This window comes from Barbus barbus (genome assembly GCF_936440315.1).
Source record: "Barbus barbus genome assembly, chromosome: 35".
Classification (NCBI taxonomy): Eukaryota; Metazoa; Chordata; class Actinopteri; order Cypriniformes; family Cyprinidae; genus Barbus; species Barbus barbus.
In genome coordinates, this window is record NC_136763.1 from 27,106,019 (window position 1) to 27,129,314 (window position 23,296).

At 40.1% G+C, this 23,296-nt stretch overlaps 1 protein-coding gene across 4 annotated transcripts in view; it reads left to right on the forward strand.

Annotated features, from left to right (window-relative positions):
• The window catches only part of LOC306855204 (isoleucine--tRNA ligase, cytoplasmic-like), an 80,847-nt gene extending 58,429 nt beyond the window's left edge, over positions 1-22,418 (forward strand). For all 4 annotated transcript variants that reach the window (XM_079393696.1, XM_079393698.1, XM_079393695.1 and 1 more), the window contains exons 26-34: positions 2,130-2,304; positions 9,903-10,015; positions 10,097-10,192; positions 14,278-14,454; positions 16,262-16,382; positions 16,564-16,689; positions 18,016-18,159; positions 20,470-20,622; positions 22,091-22,418. In XM_079393696.1, coding sequence (XP_079249822.1) covers positions 2,130-2,304; positions 9,903-10,015; positions 10,097-10,192; positions 14,278-14,454; positions 16,262-16,382; positions 16,564-16,689; positions 18,016-18,159; positions 20,470-20,622; positions 22,091-22,170 — 1,185 coding nt within the window. In that variant the 3' untranslated portion in view covers positions 22,171-22,418. The remainder of the gene's footprint in view (positions 1-2,129; positions 2,305-9,902; positions 10,016-10,096; positions 10,193-14,277; positions 14,455-16,261; positions 16,383-16,563; positions 16,690-18,015; positions 18,160-20,469; positions 20,623-22,090) is intronic.
• The last annotated feature ends 878 nt before the right edge of the window (positions 22,419-23,296 follow it).

A 23,296-nucleotide genomic window follows, 5' to 3' on the forward strand; every position in this document is an offset into this window, starting at 1 on the left:
GTCTAGATCAGTTTAGTTTAAACAGTATCTGTGAAATCAAATTGACGATAATCACTAGAAATTAAGTGTCTAAGGAAGTCTAGTGCTGTTTGTGCAGCTTCCTCTGCTGGTGTGGAGCAGATCTAAGCACAGAGCGGAAACGTTTACATCACTGTGTGTGTGTGCGTGTGAGCAGACGCTCAACCCGTGTCCTTCATCTCCAGCCCCTGCCGCAATGATTTATGGGTGGGCTGGGCCTCCGAGCTAAAATTAGCCACTCTGTCTCCATGTCTGCTGCGCTCGATTGTTAAACACCCCTGTAGATAGAGCATTGAGCGGCACACGCCTGCCATTGATCAGAGCGCCAGCGTTCACCACGACCTTCTCCACTCACAAATATATTCATGAGAGAATCGCTCGGAGCAGATGATGAAACAGGACGCTTTTCCAGTTGCAGATATTTTATTGCATTCATATCCATCAGAAGCTGAGATGGTTTACTGGTGTACATCAGCATATACAGTGCTGGCCAAAAGTCTTAGAGCACTAGTATTATCAGCAGCTAAACATGGTTTCAAGTCTATCTTTTGCTGTAGTGTGTCAGCAGGAAATATCAGTTTACATTTCCAAACATTCATTTAGCCATTAATAGCAATAATCCAGTGAGATTTTAGTGCTCCACAGAGATCTGATCTGATCATCATCAGTCTGTCTGGAGTGACATGAAGAAACAGAACAAACTGAGACTCAATCCAGAAGAACTGTGTCTCTGCTTCAAGAAACCTCCTGCAAAGCTCCTGAGAAACTGCTCAAGTGCACCGAGGACAAAAGCTGCTTTAAACACAAAGGATGCTCTCAACAAATGTTGATTTCATTTAGTTCATAGAAGTTAATTGATTTATAACATTATTTTTGACAGCCTCCTCATTTTACAGCATTTTTACACGAGTGCCTTAACCTTTTAACAGTTCTGTAGCTTTGCAGGAGGTTTCACATGATTTCTGCAGGTTCTTCATCACGTAATGCTCTTACACTGATGAGTTTGTTGAAGACCGAGAGAGTTGAAAGTGCTTCCCGTCAGGTGGAATAAAGCACGCTCTCTGTGTGCTTCATTAGATGCCTTGTTTGATTCAGATGGCTTTAACGCTTCTGTGACTTGTGATGAACATACGAGCGTCGCTGTGGAGGTGCAATCTGAGCTGCTTTTTATTCTGCTCTCACAATGTGAGAAACACAGCAGACGCTGCAGTGACCTGTTTTAATGAACAGCCTCCCGCTGTAATGCACAAGCCCTCGCTCAAGCCTCTCGCTTTAAACAAACAGTTCACACACAAACCTAAAACGTCCTCACCCTCAGTTCATCAGAGATCAGGAGTGTGTTTCTTCATCAGGTTTGTATAAATGTGTCTCTGCATCAGTGTCTCAGCAATGGATGCTCTGCAGTGAATGGGTGCCGTCAGAATGAGAGTCCAAACAGCTGATAAAAACATCACAATAATCCGCACCACTCCAGTCCATCAGTTAATATCTGGAGAAGACCAAAGATCAAACAAATCCAGCATTAAGATGTTTTTAACTCAAATACATAGTCCATAATTCATAATAACTCTTCCTCCAGTGAAAGGTGTTCTGGTCTGAATCAGGAGAGAAATCTGCACAGATCCAAACAAAACAGTCCAGATCAGCTCTAAACAAACATGTGGCTGGATTTTAATGTGAGAGACAACAGGAGATGGACTTTTTCACTGAAGGAAATTTTTTTGAATTGTTATTATGGATTATTGACTTTGGTGATGCAATGCTCCATTTCTCCAAATCTGATGAAGAAACACACTTCTCCACTTCTTGCATAGCCTAGAGGCTAAGCACATATTCAGCAGATTTCTGTTCCTTTAAAACTGACTGTAAGCCTGCCCCACTATTTTCCTATTTGATACTGTAAAGCAGCTTTGACACAATCTGTATTGTTACAAGCGCTGTATAAATAAAGGTGACTTGACTCATGTCTGTGAGTGTCCTGTACCGAGGGGATGAAGCGGTGTCAGAGGTCACTGCACTGATTCAATGATGAAATGTCATTTTCTAGCACTAAAATGATTTACATCTTGTTGTCATTCACAGTCGTATGACTTTTTTTTTTCTTTCATCAGGAGCTGAATGTCCGCCAGCTCACTCTTTCCACCGACAAGGACAAATATGGCATTCGTCTGCGAGCTGAGCCGGATCACATGGTGCTGGGCAAACGGCTGAAAGGGGCATTTAAATCTGTGACTGCATCCATCAAAGAGCTGAAGAGTGAAGAGCTGGAGATCTTCCAGAGGACAGGCATGTACCGCATGCACACATCAATCACACAAAATCATCGTTTACTCCCCTCGTGCCGCCCAATTCATTCTCCTGCCAAACACAAAAGGAGAATTATTGGAAACCGTGATGAAGGTAAATGAGGACCGGTGCTGTCTAGATACAAAAAGGCTAAAAAAAACAATCAAAAAAGTTCAATCAAGTCATACTTCTGCTTGTCAAAGTTTTCCTCAATGTGCAGCACCTAAATATGCCAAAGAAAGTGTTTGGTGTCTAGTGAGGATTTTAGAGGATTATCATAGAGAATAATGAGAATTACAAACAAGCCCAGACATCAGACACCTGGAAGCATTACGGTAATGCATTATTTAGATTTGATGTTTTTTGCGATGCAGAAGATGTGGATAGAATATTTTTAAGGAATATCACAATTCCTTGTTTTATTTTTAACAGCAAACCTAGATTCTGCAGAATTTTGTTTGGCAAAAAAATAAAAGAATTAAGTTTTTATTTGATTTAAATATTGAAAGATTAATTAAATTGTAGATGTTTTTATGCATTAATTGAATTTCCAGGGTTTATGATAATATACTTGTATTAAATCATAAATCTAGAAAAATTAAAACAGACAAGACAGAATATCATTTAAACAAAAAAGAGAGAGAATGAATTACGGTTACCATTGCTATTAAAAAATAATATATTGTATTGTTGATTTTTAGTTGATTTTTGATTATTCAAATTTAATTTAACCACCAGTGGATTTCATAGGGCCCTAAAGAGTCATTTTTGTTTAAATTGTTGCTAAATTGCAAAAGTGATTTGATTGGATGTTTTTGATTTACTGAAATTTAATTTAACCATAAAGCAACTAATTAAATTAAACAGAAAAAAGCTTGGGATTTGGGAAAAACTAACGCGTCTCCGTTCTCTAAGCAGTCATATGTGTTGAGGTGTATAAACCGTGTGAGCATGACCGGTGGGGATGGTGTGAAGCAGCTGAGGAGCTCATCATCAGACTCTGAGAGCTCTGGCTCGTGTCAGGCGCTGTTTTCTGTCTCTGAAACGGGCGGGGGTTTGGTTGGAGGGAAGAGAAGAACTCAAGCAGGCGTGATCTGATAGCATCGCTCCCCTTTCTGAAGCATTTTCATGCCTCTTATTCGTGTAACTGATGCTGTGATGAGCAGAACGCTGGATAAGACTGGGAAGCTGTGCTGTAAGAGATGAGATGGGAATCTGACTGTCTGTATGTTCACTGTCTAATATCCCTCACTCTGCTTTTACACAAACCTGTGCAGATTTAGCTATGGAAAATAGTTTTCTTTAAAAAAAACAAAAAAAACAACCAAAACTAGCTATTATTTTTGTATTCTATCTATCTGTTTCTTTTCTTTTTATTTATCATACAATTAACAAAAGCAAAAAAGGCCTCTAACACTAGTTTGCTCTCCTCTTTTTCTATTCTGTCTGTTTTCTTATTTATTATATAATAAAAAAACAAACAAAAAACTTCCTAAGCTAACTGAGACTTGTTATAGCACTTGTGTATCATTGCTCTTTTGTTGGTTTTGATTGCTTCCATTGCCCTCATTTGTAAGTTGTAAAAAAATAAAAAGCTGTTTTTTATAACTTTTTAGCTTAGCCTTGCAAAACTGACCAGCTTTCTGCCTCAAATCAAGAGATTTTTTTTGGACCATTATGACTGAATAATTAATGAATTATATGTTTATTTATTTTGTTAGTTTCCTTACAAATTCTCATTACTGTAGCAATAGAAACAATGGTATTTGTAGAAATGTAGAAATGATGATTAACATTTTTACAATTTCATATTTTTTTGTGATCAGACATGTTTTTGTAAAATTGTCTCTTTTTCAGTTGTATAAAATAATCATTGAGGAGGTAGGGGGCATTTATAAAAGTGTGATTTCTTGACCTGCAGAAGTCTGTTTATCTGGAAATTAATAATTATTTAATTATAAAATTATATTAATTACAATTCAGTATTTTTGTTATATAATTATATACAGTGTGTGCAGAATTATTAGGCAAGTTGATATTCTGGTCATGTATGTTTTCCAAGAACATTTTACCAATTTCAAACCACATCAATCTTAATAACTACTATTGATTTTGTATTCAATCATTTATAAGTGATATATAATTGTCCATGAAGGCTGAAAGTCAAAAAATCCTTATTTCAGGTATGCAGAATTATTAGGCAGGTTTTCTTTGACTCTTGAAGAACCAGCATCCCATCCTCTTGTGCCACTGTTTGAAGAATTTATCTTCCAGAATCTGGCAGCAAGTTTTAGGAGCTCATTTTAGTTCATCTCCTATCCTGAAAAGTCTGTCTTGCAGGAATTATTAAAAATTAGCTCCTAAAACTTGCTGCCAGATTCTGGAAGATAAATTCTTCAAACAGTGGCACAAGAGGATGGGATGGAATTGGTCAAATGTTCTTGGAAAAAAGGGATGACCAGAATATCAACTTGCCTAATAATTCTGCACACACTGTATGTATGTATGTGTGTGTGTGTGTATGTGTATGTGTATGTATGTGTGTGTATATATATATATATATATATATATATATATATATATATAAAATAAAAATGTATATACAGTGGTGTGAAAGAGTGTTGGCCCCCTTCCTGATTTATTTATTTTTTTGCATGTTTGTCTCACTTTAATGTTTCAGATCATCAAACAAATTTAAATATGAATCAAAGATAACACAAGTAAACACAACATGCAGTTTTTGAATGAAGTTTTTTATTATGGAGGGAAAACAAAATCCAATCCCACATGGCCCTGTGTGGAAAAAGTGCTTGCCCCCTAAACCTAATAACTGGTTGGGCCACCCTTAGCAGCAACAACTGCAATCAAGCGTTTGTGATAACTTGCAATGAGTCTGTTACAGCGCTGTGGAGGAGTTTTGGCCACTCATCTTGGCAGAATTGTTCTAATTCAGCCAAATTGGAGGGTTTTCGAGCATGAACCGCCTTTTTAAGGTCATTCCACAGCATCTCAATAGGATTCAGGTCAGGACTTTGACTAGGCCACTCCAAAGTCTTCATTTTGTTTTTCTTCAGCCATTCAGAGGTGGATTTGCTGGTGTGTTTTGGATCATTGTCCTGCTGCAGAACCCAAGTTCGCTTCAGCTTGAGGTCACGAACAGATGGCCGGACATTGTCCTTCAGGATTGTTTGGTAGACAGCTGAATTCATGGTTCATTTATCACAGCAAGTCTTCCAGGTCCTGAAGCAGCAAAACAGCCCCAGACCATCACACTACCACCATATTTTACTGTTGGTATGATGTTCTTTTCCTGAAATGCTGTGTTACTTTTACACCAGATGTAATGGGACACAAACCTTCCAAAAAGTTCAACATTTGTCTCGTCAGTCCACAGATATTTTCCCAAAAGTCTTGGGGATCATCAAGATGTTTTCTGTCAAACTGAGACGAGCCTTTATGTTATTTTTGCTCAGCAGTGGTTTTCGTCTTGGAAATCTGCCATGCAGGCCATTTTTGCCCAGTCTCTTTCTTATGGTGGAGTCATGAACACTGACCTTAACTGAGGCAAGTGAGGCCTGCAGTTCTTTAGATGTTGTTGTGGGGTCTTTTGTGATCTCTTGGATGAGTCGTCGCTGCGCTCTTGGGGTAATTTTGGTCGGCCGGCCACTTCTGGGAAGGTTCACCACTGTTCCATGTTTTCTCCATTTGTGGATAATGGCTCTCACTGTGGTTCGCTGGAGTCCCAAAGCTTTAGAAATGGCTTTATAACCTTTTCCAGACTGATAGATCGCAATTACTTTCTCATTTGTTCCTGAATTTCTTTGGATCTCAACATGATGTGTAGCTTTTGAGGATCTTTTGGTCTACTTCACTTTGCCAGGCAGGTCCTATTTAAGTGATTTCTTGATTGCGAACAGGTGTGGCAGTAATCAGGCCTGGGTGTGGCTAGAGAAGCTGAACTCAGGTGTGATAAACCACAGTTATGTTTTAACAGGGGGGGGGGGGGGTATATATGTATGTGTGTGTGTACACTCACCTAAAGGATTATTAGGAACACCTGTTCAATTTCTCATTAATGCAATTATCTAATCAACCAATCACATGGCAGTTGCTTCAATGCATTTAGGGGTGTGGTCCTGGTCAAGACGATCTCCTGAACTCCAAACTGAATGTCAGAATGGGAAAGAAAGGTGATTTAAGCAATTTTGAGCGTGGCATGGTTGTTGGTGCCAGACGGGCCGGTCTGAGTATTTCACAATCTGCTCAGTTACTGGGATTTTCACGCACAACCATTTCTAGGGTTTACAAAGAATGGTGTGAAAAGGGAAAAACATCCAGTATGCGGCAGTCCTGTGGGCGAAAATGCCTTGTTGATGCTAGAGGTCAGAGGAGAATGGGCCGACTGATTCAAGCTGATAGAAGAGCAACTTTGACTGAAATAACCACTCGTTACAACCGAGGTATGCAGCAAAGCATTTGTGAAGCCACAACACGCACAACCTTGAGGCGGATGGGCTACAACAGCAGAAGACCCCACCGGGTACCACTCATCTCCACTACAAATAGGAAAAAGAGGCTACAATTTGCACGAGCTCACCAAAATTGGACGGTTGAAGACTGGAAAAATGTTGCCTGGTCTGATGAGTCTCGATTTCTGTTGAGCCATTCAGATGGTAGAGTCAGAATTTGGCGTAAACAGAATGAGAACATGGATCCATCATGCCTTGTTACCACTGTGCAGGCTGGTGGTGGTGGTGTAATGGTGTGGGGGATGTTTTCTTGGCACACTTTAGGCCCCTTAGTGCCAATTGGGCATCGTTTAAATGCCACGGCCTACCTGAGCATTGTTTCTGACCATGTTCATCCCTTTATGACCACCATGTACCCATCCTCTGATGGCTACTTCCAGCAGGATAATGCACCATGTCACAAAGCTCGAATCATTTCAAATTGGTTTCTTGAACATGACAATGAGTTCACTGTACTAAAATGGCCCCCACAGTCACCAGATCTCAACCCAATAGAGCATCTTTTGGGATGTGGTGGAACGGGAGCTTCGTGCCCTGGATGTGCATCCCACAAATCTCCATCAACTGCAAGATGCTATCCTATCAATATGGGCCAACATTTCTAAAGAATGCTTTCAGCACCTTGTTGAATCAATGCCACGTAGAATTAAGGCAGTTCTGAAGGCGAAAGGGGGTCAAACACAGTATTAGTATGGTGTTCCTAATAATCCTTTAGGTGAGTGTATATGTGTATATATATATGTATATGTATATGTGAACAATATCACACTCGTAGACGTGAGATATGGCTGTATATCGGCACGGACTCGTGCCGCAGGTAATCACAGTGCGCCGTATTCAGCCATATCTCACGTCTACGAGTGTGATATTACATTTATACAACAGTTTGACGGCACGAGTGTATAAATACATAAACAAAATAACAACGGAGTGTCTTTAAAAGGCCTCTTCTGTGTGAACTACAATGTGAACTACTTTCACAGTCAGCACGTGGCTTTTTGGCTGGGTTTAAAACAAGGAAAAGTGCATGTTTTAAATAAACAAGGCAACATAATAGATGCACTTGTGGAAGTAGAAAAACAAAGTTCTTTATTGCTTGTAATAAAGATTTAAATGCAAAGGAAAAGGCACAAGAGCCGACTGTTTCTTTAAGTGGTAAGTTTTAATTTAAAATAATTGTGATAGCTTACTACTTTTAAACGGAAAGTAGACTATAGGCTATATAGGGTTGCAAAGGGGTGGAAAATTTCCGGAAACTTTCCAAAAATCCCAGGAAGATTCCAAAAAAAATCCCAGAAAGTTTCCGAATTTACTGGACATTTTCCAACTTTTTGCAACCCTAGTTGTCACTTGCTTGAGCAACTTAATATCTAGAAGTAAAATGCATAATATAGCCTACGTTGTTTATATTTGAGTTTAAACGTGAATGTGTATATATAAAAGATTGTATTACTGTGATAAAAGAGAATCACAATGCTGAAAATGCATTTTCAATTACAATGTTTGTATTTGAAATTAATATAATGGATAAATATTGTGTTTGTGGTAAACAGCTGTGGGTCAGGAGCGGACTGCACACGTGTCCTGTGTGAAAACACAATGAGTCCGTGCTGCTTCTGCAACGCATACATATCGCACACGGACTGCATACGCACTGCAAACAGAGTATGTATGAAACAGGCGTAACAGCTGAGCCCAAGCCTCCATTACTAATTCACAAACGTCACTTCAGAACTAGTAACAAAGGAACATTGAGTTGATTCATTGAAAGCTTATTGTATTACTATAGTAAAAGCTGTGTATTATGTGTAGTAGAGTATTATGAGAGAGAGATGGACTGAGCGAGTGTGATTACCTGTATCTGATACAGCATTCATTCTTCAGCTCAATCTCATATTCCCAATAAACTTTAGTTTGAGTGTCCAATAGGCTCGTACTATCCTTTCATCTGTTAGGGTGATTCCTGATGACAGCGCTGCTCTGTGCATTTGTTAGCTGCGTACAAGCTATTTGAAAGAAGAAATAGCTTCCTTGTTTAGTATTTTTCAATTTAAAAATCTTTCCTGCCGACTCTTGTCCCTTGTCACCATCTAATGGCGGAACAATGTTACTAAAATCACCATAACGAACACACACAGTTTATCAATACTAAATACTGCTATTTATATAAAATATTATTTGAATAATATTTAATAAACGATAACAACAGCCATCATAAATGTTGCTAGACAATTCAGTCAAAATGCAAAGGCAGCACTATACAGCATTGAAATACTATACAAATAAAGCATTGAAGTTACATAAACATGATGAGATTTTGCCAAAACTATTTGCTCTGGAATAAATAATAGATTAAGACCAAATACTGCCTGTTAGATTTAACCAAAACAAAATATATCTCCTGTTCTCACCACTATAGAGACTTCAGAGCCAGCGGTAAGATCTGACCGTGGTGAGGCGCTCTCTCTGTGGGTTCATGAGCGCTTCATATTTGAAATTCAAGTACATTCCTGCCTAAAATGCTCTTAAAACTACATTCCGTGACACAAAAATAGTATCTTTTTTTTTATTATAGTGGATTTGGGTGTTCACCATGACACTCGCTGTGAGAAATACGGTAACTTCTGCAAGCGGAGTGAAACAAACAGTGAAACGCCTGGAGATTTGTTGGACTCTAATATCAACACTCTTATCAGGCAATCACATTCGAGGACCAGAAAGAACTGTTGTATTGTATATATATAAAATGTGTGTGTATACATTTGTGTGTGTGCGTGTATAAAATATGTAATACATGAATCGTAATCACAAACTAGAAAAGCTGTAGTTTTGTAAACCATAAAAACATTTGGGTATTGGAATAATGGAAATTAATGACCTATTAGTTTAAACAGTATATTGCAACACCTATGTTCTGTAAATTAAAACGTTTCTATTGCTTTGTCATTATGGTAGAGGTATCAGCAATATCTTGGTGGTTTTTCAAATGTTATCTTTGCTCATATTAATAAAGCAGCGCTGTCCCGCGGCGTCTGTGAGTAGCTCTCATGTCAGTTTCTTGCTCTGCAGGGTCCATCGTTGTGGACGGTCATGAGCTGCACGAGGACGATCTGCGTCTGATGTACAGCTTTGATCAGACCTCAGGAACACCGTCCCAGTATGAGGCGCATTCAGACGCTCAGGTGCTCTTTCTGCTCTCACTCCATCTGAACCCACACGTTCCTGCAGCCTCGTGATCTGAACTGACCCCTGTGTTCTCATAGGTGCTGGTTCTTCTTGACGTCACCCCCGATCAGTCCATGCAGGACGAAGGTGTGGCCCGCGAGGTCATCAACCGCATCCAGAAACTGCGCAAGAAGGTGAGAAAACATGAAGTACAATACAGCTCAATAGTGTCATTAAGATGCTTTCATGTCTTTGAAAGAAGTCCCTTCTGCTCACCAAGCCTGGGTTTATATGATCAAAAATAAAGTAAAAATTGTGAAAATAAAGTAAAAAAAATGTTTTACTATTTAAAACGGCTGTTTTCTCTGTGAATGTGTTAAACTGTAATGTATTTCTGTGATCTGCAGCTGTATTTCCAGCATCATTACTCCAGTCTTCAGTGTCACATGATCCTTCCAAAATCATTATAATATGCTGATTTGCTGCTCGAGAAACATTTCTGATTAACATCAATGTTGAAAACAGTTGTGCTGATTAATATCTTTTGTGGAAACGGTCATACATTTTATTTTTCAGGAATCACAGATGCATAAAGTTCAAAAGAGTAAAATAAAGTAAACACAGTCCTAATTACTCCAGACAGTGTGTATGGTGTGATTTGGCTGGAGCAGTGGTGAGTGACTGGGTGGGACTAACGACTGACCATCTTTGAGTCTCAGTTAAAACCGAGAGAGCCGTTCACTCAGTCCTGAAGCTGTTATTTGGGTGAACGTTTTTCGGCATGTGTTTTGTGAATTGCACACCTCTGTCGTGTGTTTGTCTCTGCTCTCTCTCGGGTCCGGCTCACTTGTTTTTCCCAGGCTCGTGAGGGATGCTATTTGGACGATCTTTCCACCCCAGAGTTCTGCATGCATCAAGCAACTTAATAAAGCTTAATAACCCAGAGTGCACTTAAAGACAATCAGCACTTTGAAGTTGTGTGGAATTCAGTAAAGTAAGACTGATTCCTTCCCTCGCCCCCTTGCTTTTTTCATGCCTCTTTTTGTCTTAATAAACAAACGTTTTTTCCACCGTGCTCTATATGTGAGGGGGAAGGGCGCGGGACGCCTGCCAGGCCTGAATTCCTCTCTTATTGAAAGTCTGAAAAAAAACTGAGGGAATTTTCCATGGGAGGGAATTAATTTTTCAGCATTTGCTGAGATGAGAGGTGGTGACCGGGGGCCGGAGTGAGCGAGGCTCATGGAAGCGCGTAAGCCATTGTGGGTTTTTTTCCTTGTTGTTCAAAGGTACCGAATGTCCAAGCCTGTATTTTCCACAACAAGCCTGTTTGTTTTGTCATACCGTCTGCTTTGGGAAAATGATAAGCACTTGCTGCCATTTCCCAGTACACATCTGTTTTTGGATTGAAGGTAGATTAAATGAGCTGTTCTTCACATCCAACACAATTGTTCAGAATATTTTCACTTTCTTTTTATGAGTTTGCAACCCTGTTACCATAATTATCTGGCAACTTTAAATCATTAATCAAAATCATCAAAAGTTTGGGTAAGATTTTTTTTTTTTTTTAATTATTATTCTTCAAGATTTATGAAAATTTACAGTAAAGACATTGATAAAGTTACAAATTTTTTTAATAAATGCTGTTATTCTTTTGAACTTGTATTAATCTGTTTATCATCAAAAATAATTAAGTTTCCACAAAAATATTTAAAGGGATACTCCACCCCAAAATAAAAATGTTGTCAATATTCACTTACCCCCATGTCGTTCCAAGCCCATAAAAGCTTCGTTCGTCCTCAGAACACAATTTAAGATATTTTGGATGAAAACCGGGAGGCTTGTGACCGTCCCATTGACTGCAGAGTAAATTGCACTGTCAAGGTCCAGAAAAGTATAAAATGTTACTGATGACAGAGAATAGCGAACGCATTTTGCGTCCATCGGATGCTCTTCAAAATGGCGCTAACAGAGAGGAGACGAATTGTTGAATAAATGTTGTTATTTTTATTTTCTTTGCGTACAAAAAGTATTCTCGTCGCTTCACAAAATTGTGATTGAACCACTGATGTCAGATGGACTATTCTGACGATGTTTTTTATACTTTTATGGACCTTGACAGTGCAATTTACTCTGCAGTCAATGGGACGGTCACAAGCCTCCCGGTTTTCATCCAAAATATCTTAAATTGTGTTCCGAGGACGAACAAAGCTTTTACGGGTTTGGAACAACATGGGGGTAAGTGAATATTGACAATTTTCATTTTGGGGTGGAGTATCCCTTTAACGAAAAGCAAAAAGCACCTTGGAGAAAATCAACAGCAGTACAGAGTATGAAAAGACAATGCAGAAAAGCTGAGCGGATGTGAAGACGAAAATTGAAATTCTCTGTAAAGACAGCCTTCATGCTTTCAATGTGGAACTAGGCATAGCTAGACAGAGCTTCTTCTCAAACCTTATAAACAGTAACTTAAACCACACTTGCACTGTTTTTGCTACTGTTTCACTGGGAAGTCAGATTCCCAGTGAAATGCTCTCCGACAGCAAATGCAATGAGTTTGCTTCCTTCTTTTCTGAGAAGATCAATAATATCAGAAAGGAGATTGGCACATCCTCAAGTTATGCAGAGGTCACACAGATTCGACCTCAATTTCACAAAGTTACTATGTCTGTTTTTGAAGCAATTGTTAGCAAATTTTTGGAAGAAATGGTACATCACCTTAAATCGTCAACCTGCTACCTTGACACACTTAACACATCTTTTTTTCAGAAGTGTTTTTAACTGTTTAGAAGCACATCTCTTAGAAGTGGTGAAGACCTCACTGCTTTCTGGGACCTTTCCAAACTCCCTGAAAACTGCAGTTGTTAAGCCCCTTCTGAAAAAGTGCAATCTTGATTGGTTGCACTATATTGAGCAACTATAGACCAATATCAAATCTTCCTTTTATAGGCAAAATTATTGAAAAGGTTGTTTTTAATTAGCTGACCTACTAAAACTCAAATGGATACCTGGACAATTTTCAGTCTGGTTTCCGAGCACATCACAGCACACAGACAGCACTCATTAAAATAATAAATGATATTCGCTTTAATTCTGTTTCTGGCAAAATATCAGTGCTGGTACTAGATCTTAGTGCTGCGTTTGACACTGTCGATCATAACATACTTCTAGAGAGACTGGAAAACTGGGTTGGGCTTTCTGGGATGGCACTCAAATGGTTCAGGTCATACTTAGAAGGTAGAGGTTATTATGTGAGTATAGGAGAGCATAAGTCTAAGTGGACGGCCATGACATGTGGAGTCCCACAAGGCTCAATTCTTGCACCGCTCTTGTTTAGCTTGTATATGCTCCCACTAAGTCTGATAATGAGGAAGAACCAAATTGCCTATCACAGCTATGCTGATGATACCCAGATTTACCTAGCCTTATCTCCAAATGACTACAGCCCCAGCTCATCCAGAATGCTGCTGCCAGGATTCTGACTAGAACCAGAACATCTGAGCATATCACACCAGTCCTCAGGTCCTTACACTGGCTTCCAGTTACACTTAGGATTGATTTTAAAGTACTTTTACTTGTTTATAAGTCACTCAATGGCCTAGGACCTAAATATATTGCTGATATGCTCACTGAATATAAACCGAACAGACCACTCAGATCATTAGGATCCAGTCAGTTAGAAATACCAAGGGTTCACACAAAACAAGGGGAGTCTGCTTTTAGCTATTATGCGGCCCACAGTTGGAACCAGCTTCCAGAAGAGATCAGATGTGCTAAAACATTAGCCACATTTAAATCAAGACTCAAAACTCATCTGTTTAACTGTGCATTTGTTGAATGAGCGTCCGAACGGATTGCGCTCTATTTTATGTATAATAATTTTTATTCTTAACTATTTTAAATACATTTTTCAATCATGTTTAAGTTTTTACATTCCTTGTTTTATTTTGGTGATTATTTTTATTATTTTAATTCCTTTTATATGTAAAGCACTTTTTAATTACCATTGCGTATGAATTGTGCTATATAAATAAACTTTGCCTTGCCTTGCCTAGAATGATTTCTGAAGGATCATGTGACACGTGATCACACCAATCAATGACATTTTAACGCATTCACATAGAAAACAGCTATTTTTAACCTGTAATATTCTAAAATATTACTGTATGTTTTTAAAAATCAAATAATAGTATCAAATAATATTAGGGACTGGGTCAAATCAAGCAATTGATTTTTCCTGTACTTTTGCGTATGTCTTAATGTATCAAACATGTCATCTCAGGGTCATCTAGTCCCATCGGATGAGATCACTGTGTATTACAGCAGTCAGCCGGCAGGGGAATACCTGGATAAAGTCATCCAAGCACACACGGACTTCATCTTTGCCACGACTAAAGCTCCTCTCAAGCCCTATCCAGTGTCCCAGAACGCCAGCGTGATCGTCCAGGAGAAAACACAGGTGACGCACTGACTGATGCTGAACTCATTTAGAGATGCACAGATACTGATCCACTGTCACTCTGAGTCTGCACTGTTTCCTGCTAATACCAACATTTGATATCTACTAATACCAGCCTGCATATATGAATATGCTTTACAATTCTTTATAGATTAAACATGGAGAAAGCATCATGCATGGCTTGATGCAGACTAACACAAACAGACCTAAGTAACAGTAGAAGGTTTGTATGTAACGGGAATATTTGCTTCACTGCTAATTAAAATTCCCATTAAATCTGTCATGTTCAGGAAGATAAGTGCTAATGAACTATTAATGGTGTATACACTTGAATTATCACAAATCAAGGCACATATTTGAACGTTTTCTGACTGCATTTCTAGATTCATTCTCCAAATGTTCCACAATCACATGGCAATTAGCGAAGGAAATAATGAATAACCCAATTAACACATAAGAATATAAATAATGACACAGAAAGCTGAGCTCAACTGTATGAACACTCCTCATTTAATTTTTCCTCAGTGTTGCATGCGTTTTGAGGTTCCTCCTGTAATACCTTATGTTTATAGTACATTATTATTATTTTGTTATTATAGTGATTGCAAACCATTTCTGAATTCTCTAATCAATGCATTTTTGCACTTTTTACACACAAAATGAGCTAAATAATGTGAATCCCCATGCATGATGTGCAAGAAAAAAATAAACCTGTAGGAACTAATTAGAACTTAATTAATAAAAATGTGTTAAAGGGATCGTTCACCCAGAAATGAAAATCTGCTGTTCATTTACTCGCCGTCAGGGCCCTATAGGGCCCTATGAAATCAGTTTTATTTTCAAATTCAGTTTCTTCCATTTACATTTTTCTATACTCTGTTTTAATGGTTTGATTTAAATTCTATTAATCAAAAAGCCTGTCTAATTAATTGAGTTTTACAGTTTTATCTGTACCAAATTCTGTTTTCTATTATTTTCTGGATTCCATTTTAATCTCCAATTAATTGATTTTATATATATATAAAAAAAAAAATCTTTTTTTTTTTCAGAAATACTGCACATTTACATTTTCACCTAAATAAATTCTGGTAAATAATATTTCTGGTAAATACTCCTTTAAAAAGTGTTTTTTGATGATAAGTGTATTATTAGACTAGAACAGGTGGATATGATGTCATTCTCACACTATAATACTGAACTGATTTCAGTGATTATGAGATGGACACCTGCTTCTTCACTCTATGCTGCACTTTACTTTTGCTTTAAAAAAAGGATTTCATAGAAATTTGGTTTAATAAAATATTAAGTAAAATTGTAGAGTTTTTGTGGGAAATTAATCGTGTAGATTAATCGATTAATTGATAAATTAGTCGATAGATTAATCAAAATAAAAATAGTCGTTAGTGGCAGCCCTGCTTAACAGTATCAAATTGGAGGATAGAGTGTCAGTAATGTATAAAAACAAGATTAAACACTCAATTTTCATTATTGAATTCAGAGATGCCTTTGTCTAGTTCAGTGTAGTTGATACAGGCAACACTAAATTAACCTGTGGCTCCTGGCGATATATTGTGGTCTTACGAAGCGAAACGATTGGTCTGTGCAAGAAACTCAACATTGCTTACAACATTATTACCTGTAATCCAGAGCCTCAATGAACAGCAGATTTTTCATTTCTGGGTGAACGACCCCTTTAAGAAAAGAGCACTCCGTGCATGTTGTGCTATGTCTTTACAATGCCTTAGCAAGTCATCCTCCGAAGGATATGTTGTGCACTGGGTCAGGGTTGTGATTGTTTGTGTGACAGCTGAAAGGCTCTGATCTGGAGTTAACTATCGTCCGAGGGTCCTCCGTCTCCAGAGCGCCTCTGACCACTGCGGCCTGTGCTTACGTCAACCTCAGAGTCACGCTCAAGGACAAGCATCAAGGTACGTCACCGCTGGAGTTCAGACTCGATCACAAGTGCACTGTTGTGAGCGGATGCGTTTGCAAGCAAGCATTGATGAACCTCTGTGATGAGAGGGACACGTTTCCGCTCTACTGTGTGCTCTCTAAACACGTTGTTCTCTCAGAACCATGTTCACTCTTCTCCATTCATGTTTCTCTCAGAGGGTGTCGTTCTGCTGGAGAACCCCAAGGGCGATGACATACTGGACGTGGAGCGGCTCAAGACCGTTTGCTGTAGTGTTTTTGGACTCAATGGTGCACCTGTGACCATATTCAATGGGAAGACAGGTGAGAAACATCACCTCCAGACTCAAAAACTCCCAGAATGGATCAGACACTTTCAGTGAGCAATATACTGATATATCCAGATGTCTGAAACAACATCGAAAATTTGAATAATTTTCATTTAAAACTGGGAATTAAAAGAAAGTGCTGTATTGCTAGACATATTTGCAAGCAAATAAAACTAAATGAATGTCATTGGTCATGTGACTCTTAGATTGGTCAGATTGAAGCTCAGGACGCAATCATGCTAGACAACATGATCATCCTCACATGTTTGTTTTATGTTCAGTTCACTTTTCAAACTCTGCTTACTCTAATTTGCAGTAAAACATGAAAAGATAATGATATACAAACAATGTAATTGTGATATGATTAGCTTTAGTGATCGTCTCAGAGCGCTTCGGGTCACAGTAAATGCAGTCAGCTCAATCTGTGAGTGTTCTGCGAGTTTACACTCATTTGAGAACGCAATGCATGCTGGGTTCACTTTATTTACACATTCACATAGTTTGCTGCACAGATGATTACAGCCTTTCACCAGTGTTTCACCACAATTAAAGCTTGACGATTTTAATGATTTAAAGTCAAGAATTAAAGTCTTAAATATTAAAATTGTTGTAAAGTGTAAATAGTCATCATATACAATTTTACAGTACATTTGTAATTTACAACAGTAAACAGTTTTTAAAAGTGGTTAAAGCATTATTATAATAATATAATTAAAATAATAATTAAAGAGATCATTCAGCCAAAATCCTTCTGACGTTGTTTAAACACACATTTGTGCTTTTGTGTTCTGGTGAAAAACATTCGCTCAGTCTGTGAACGAGCAGAAAGCTGGAGTTTTTACTCATAATGTACCACAGGTTGTGGTAGCCAGGTTTTTATTATTATTTCTTTTTACTTTCTCTCTAATTAGTGCACTCATATTCAGCTTATGAATTCTGTCATTAATTAGGAGTAAAGGTGTGGTTTCATTTAGGTCCGGGTTTATTTATTTGGCCATCTGTCTTTGTTTGGAGTGTAGTGAAGCAGTGGAGTGTGTTTTCAATCAGGTCATTGATCCGTGAACTGTTCAGTGTTTAGTCGTGTGTGTGTGTGTGTGTGTTTAGTGTTTGTTGTCTTCATCTGAGTTTTCCCACACTTGCAGATAGTGTTGTCACAATGCCATCATTTGAGTCATTTGAAGCACTCTTCACGTGTAAGATGAATTGAGTTGGTCCACTGACACTCATTTTAACAATCATTTACATATTAGTAGATATTCCTGAAAGGGTTTGAAAGGAAACATGAAGGTGCTTCAGTCACACGTGTGTTTGTCTCTTTCAGCGCTGAACGCTGAGACTGACCTGATGTCCCTGAGCAGGAAAACGCTGACGGTGACCTCGGGTTCGAGTCCTGCAGACGTGAGCAGCTCCGACTCTCTGCTGTGTCCATATGTCAACCTGCAGCTCATGAACGCCAGTCCAGCCGGTAGGTTTCACTCATCACACACATCTTATCATATATATATATAAGATAGCATAGAATATATTAATAAAAACTATAACAGTTTCTCAATGATGCTAAAATAACACTGGTCACAAATAAGGTTTTATTTTAAATTAATATGCTCCCTTAGAAGGCAGCTGACCATGGAGTGTGTCTACACTTCTGTCTATTTTATTTTAAATCAATTTTGAAACACTTATCATGTGTCCTGAAGAATGATCTCATCTAGTCCTTGATTAATTCTTCAAGTGGGTGTTTAATAATGTGTGTGATCAGGCGGTTGGAATGATCTGAAAAAGTAGGTGGGACTTATGAAAAATAATTAGATGATATTCAATAATAATTGCATACAAGTGCTAACATGTTAGCATTGCATCTTATTGGTTGGGTCTGAGTTCATTTTGAACTTTGCAGAGCAAAACAAGTGTCTTAATGTACTGATTATTGGCATTTGGGGGCAGGTCATAACCATGTGTGACATTGATTTTGTGTGATGGGATTTTTGTGAATGTTAGAAATGCGCTTGATTACTTAACACAAGTAGTTAATGAGCAGTCGGTTAACTTGTGACTTCAAAGACAATTTATTTTTATAAATGTTGAAACCTTTTTGTTTCAACCTTTCAAACCTTTTGTCACTTGGGTAGCGCGTTTCGTCGTAGGGGTAGCGCGTGTCATCGATGAAGTAGCGCGTGTCGTCGCAGGAGTAGCGCGTGTCGTCGCAGAAGTAGCGCGTGTCGTCGCAGGAGTAGCGCGTGTCGTCGCAGGAGTAGCGCGTGTCGTCGCAGGAGTAGCGCGTGTCGTCGCAGGAGTAGCGCGTGTCGTCGCAGGAGTAGCGCGTGTCGTCGATGTAGTAGCGCGTGTCGTCGATTTAGTAGCGCGTCATCGCTTGGGTAGCGCGTTTCGTCGCAGGAGTAGCGCGTGTCGTCGATGTAGTAGCGCGTCATCGCTTGGGTAGCGCGTGTCATCGTTTGGGTAGCGCGTGTCGTCGCAGGAGAAGCGCGTGTCGTCGCAGGAGTAGCGTGTGTCGTCGATGTAGTAACGCGTGTCGTCGATTTAGTAGCGCGTCATCGCTTGGGTAGCGCGTGTCATCGCTTGGGTAGCGCGTTTCGTCGCAGGAGTAGCGCGTGTCGTCGATGTAGTAGCGCGTGTCGTCGCAGGAGTAGCGCGTCATCGCAGGGGTAGCGCGTGTCGTCGCTTGGGTAGCGCGTGTCGTCGCAGGAGTAGCGTGTGTCGTCGATGTAGTAACGCGTGTCGTCGATTTAGTAGCGCGTCATCGCTTGGGTAGCGCGTCGTCACTTGGGTAGCGCGTTTCGTCGCAGGAGTAGCGCGTGTCGTCGATGTAGTAGCGCGTCATCGCTTGGGTAGCGCGTGTCGTCGCTTGGGTAGCGCGTTTCGTCGCAGGAGTAGCGCGTGTCGTCGATGTAGTAGCGCGTGTCGTCGCAGGAGTAGCGCGTCATCGCAGGGGTAGCGCGTGTCGTCGCAGGAGAAGCGCGTGTCGTCGCAGGAGTAGCGTGTGTCGTCGATGTAGTAACGCGTGTCGTATATAACGAGCTATTGAACCACTCAAAATTACCGCAAGGGAAATTCCTTCACCGCGACAGCCCTACGTGTCGTCGCAGGGGTAGCGCGTGTAACGTGTGTCGTCGCAGGAGTAGCGCATGTCGTCGCAGGAGTAGCGAGTGTCGTCTCATGGGTAGCGCGTGTCGTCGCAGGGGTAGCGTGTGTAATGTGTGTCGTCGCAGGGGTAGCGTGTGTCATCGCAGGGGTAGCGCGTGTCGTCTCATGGGTAGCGCGTGTCGTCGCAGGGGTAGCGTGTGTAATGTGTGTCGTCGCAGCGGTAGCGTGTGTCAAAACGGGTAGCGTGTGTCGACGCACGGGTAGCGTGTGTTGACGCAGGGGTAGCGCGTGTCGTCGCAGCGGTAGCGTTTGTCAAAACAGGGGTAGCGTGTGTCGACGCAGGGGTAGCGGTAGCGTTTGTCAAAACAGGGGTAGCGTGTGTCGACGCAGGGGTAGCGTGTCAAAGCAGGGGTAGCGTGTGTCGACGCAGGGGTAACGTGTGTCGACGCAGGGGTAGCGGTAGCGTTTGTCAAAACAGGGGTAGCGTGTGTCGACGCAGGGGTAGCGTGTCAAAACAGGGGTAGCGTGTGTCGACGCAGGGGTAGCGTGTCAAAGCAGGGGTAGCGTGTGTCGACGCAGGGGTAACGTGTGTAGCGTGTGTCAAAGCAGGGGTAACGCGTGTCGTCACAGGAGTAGCATGTGTTGTTCATGCGTGTGTGTGTTTGTCCTGTAGAGTGTCAGACTGGAGACGTGGCCACGCTGCTCTTAATGAATCCAGCGGGGAAGAACACCTTACACTTCCCTGAACTCCTGCGTGAAACGGCTAAAGTCTTCGGTCTGAGAGGAAGGAAACTGGTGCTGTACCTTAATGAAGAGCTTACAGAAGGTGAGGAACACGTCATCTCCTTTTCACTTACACTACATTTCAACGTGTCCTTGTTACACAGCAATTACTGAGTAATATTAATCAACTGCATGCACTTACTGTAGGGTTAGTTAGTGAGTTGCTTGTTATTTTGCATAATTTACTGTTTAAAATTAAGTTCTTAGCAATGCATATTACTAATCAAAAATGAAGTTTTGATATATTTACGGTAGGAAATTTACAAAATTGCTTCCTTGAACATGATCTTTACTTAATATCCTAATGATTTTTGGCATAAAAGAAAAATCTATAATTTTGACCCATACAATGTATTTTTGGCTATTGCTACAAATATACCCCAGACTGGTTTTGTGGTGCAGGTTCACATATATCAGATGTTTTGTCCTGCTCTAAAAACATAACTGACTGTGTGTACATCAAATTCAAGTGCATTTAACCGCAGCCACAATCACGCTTCAGGACAAACAAACACAAAGTGCACGTGAAAGTCTTTGTGCGCGAGTTTCATGCATCTAATAGAACTGCTGTCCAAGCGGTATAAAGGAAAGCATATCTAAAGTAAAACACGGCGGGTGGAAGCACACACTGTCAAGCAATGTGCACGTCTCTCACTGCGCAAATTTTGTGCAATGAAGCCCGCCACATCTCTAGCGTGCACATGCCATATGCGGGGGAAAAACCAAGCTCAGAGTCGATTCTGAAATATTCAGAATCATTGAAGAGAGAATCGCGATGCATCGAAGAATCTATTTTTTTTCTCCCACCCCTAAAAGAAAGTCCCCACAATTCACAGAAAAAAACGTGTGTGTGTGTGTGTGTTTGGAGGTTGACTTAGTCACCAATTCCCCGTGTGTGGGGAAAAAAACAGAAGCTAAATATAATACCAAAGTTGTCTCAGAAATTCCCTGCCAAGCGCAGGTTTCCTGTGGCCGTGAGAAGCACTGCTCGCAATCCCTCATCATCTTCCACGGTACATCAGTGTTCCTGTAAAACATCTGGATATAAAAGACACAGTGCCCATTACTCCTCGTCTCGTTTCTCATCTCAGAGCCAGAACCCTTTTCGTTCTCAAACATCAGACTCATGCTGTTTGTCTGAAGCCCGGCAGATCAGAAGAGAGTTTGTTTTTTTGTTGGTGTCTTAAAGAAAGTGGGTCATATCCCAGTGGCCTGTGCTGTTAGACGCACAGAGCAAGATGGCCGTTGTGTGCTCAGGTCTTCTGCTCAGAGACGACATGAGTCCGTCTAGCAGACGCTGGACTCTGTTCATATAAGACGAGACAAAAACACAGACTGCTGCGAGCTGTCTGAGCACCCTAGCCACTGTGTTCTACAATCAAACATGCCATGCAGTAGCTCACGTTTGCTTCAGGAGTCATTTAAATCCAGTGTGTGATTTGTTAAAAATGAGTAATTGGCTGTAATATTGAGATGTTGGCTGTGTCTGATTGATTATGGTTATGTTTCAGAGCTGGAAGCGTCCCCTCTGCACACTCTGAGCACCAAGACCCTTTACGTCAAAGTTGTACCTACAACAGCAGAAGCCTAACCAGATCAGACCTGTGTCTAATGAAGATCCTCAGCAGCAGCTCTTCCTCCTCCCGTCTGTTCAGCATGATGGGTTTGGTGTTTGTGATGGAAAAGGGAAACTCTCAGAATCTCTTCATGTGTGTTGATTGACTCATTAGATAGGAGTAAGTGATGATTATAACTGAAGCTGTACTCTGTGGGGAAGCTTTGAATAAACCTTGAGGTGCAAATAAAACCTTTGAAATATTAATGTATCATTATCATCTTCAGAATGACATTTGTGTTTGCTTACACAGAGAACAGACGCTATAGAAATGTTTCTTAAAAGAATACTTCCATAATCATGATCAATGCTGCTGATAGTTGCTCCAAACCCAAAAGACTCTTTCATCTTCAAATGACAAATGAAGATATTAATAAAACGTGAAAGATTTTTGTCCCTCAATTGAAAGAATATGGAACCATAAGATTGATGTTTCAAAATGTTTAAAGACATGCTAAAAGTAATCCAATTGAATCCAGAACTTCACTGGTCAAGCAAGTGCATTTGAACCCTCGTTCACCATATCTGATGTGCTGAAACATATGTGAGATGTGTTTGTAAGTGTGTTTATTTGCGTTTCGAAGATGAACAAACAATCTTATGGGTTTGGAACAACGTGAGGATGAGTAAATGATGGTAGTTACATGGATGTAGTAGTCCCGATGGCTAAGTGGCTTGGTCCTCACTGGAGATCTGTCTCTGGGAGGTAACAACAACGGCGCTGTTCACGAAGAAAATTAACTTAAAGTTTCACTATTACTATAGAAATTGCTGCCGAACTCTATTGAGAGACTCAGAGGTGATCTCTCTCGCTCATATCTTAGTTATTAACTTGTATTAGCAGCATTTGTCTGCTATCAAGGGCTCAAGCCTCCGTTACTAGGTCTAAAATGATGTTTTGGGATTAGCAACGGAGGTGTTGGATAAGATGCGGAAGAAATAATCCTACTCTCAATTACAATTTAAGCAGAAAAAAACGGACGAATGCCTTGATATATATCATCTGATCGATGTCTTGTGGTGTGGTAACCATAGTATAAGTGGAATAACTGACTTCAGTCCGTTGAATTCTTAGAAAATAATGCACACTATAATATAACTA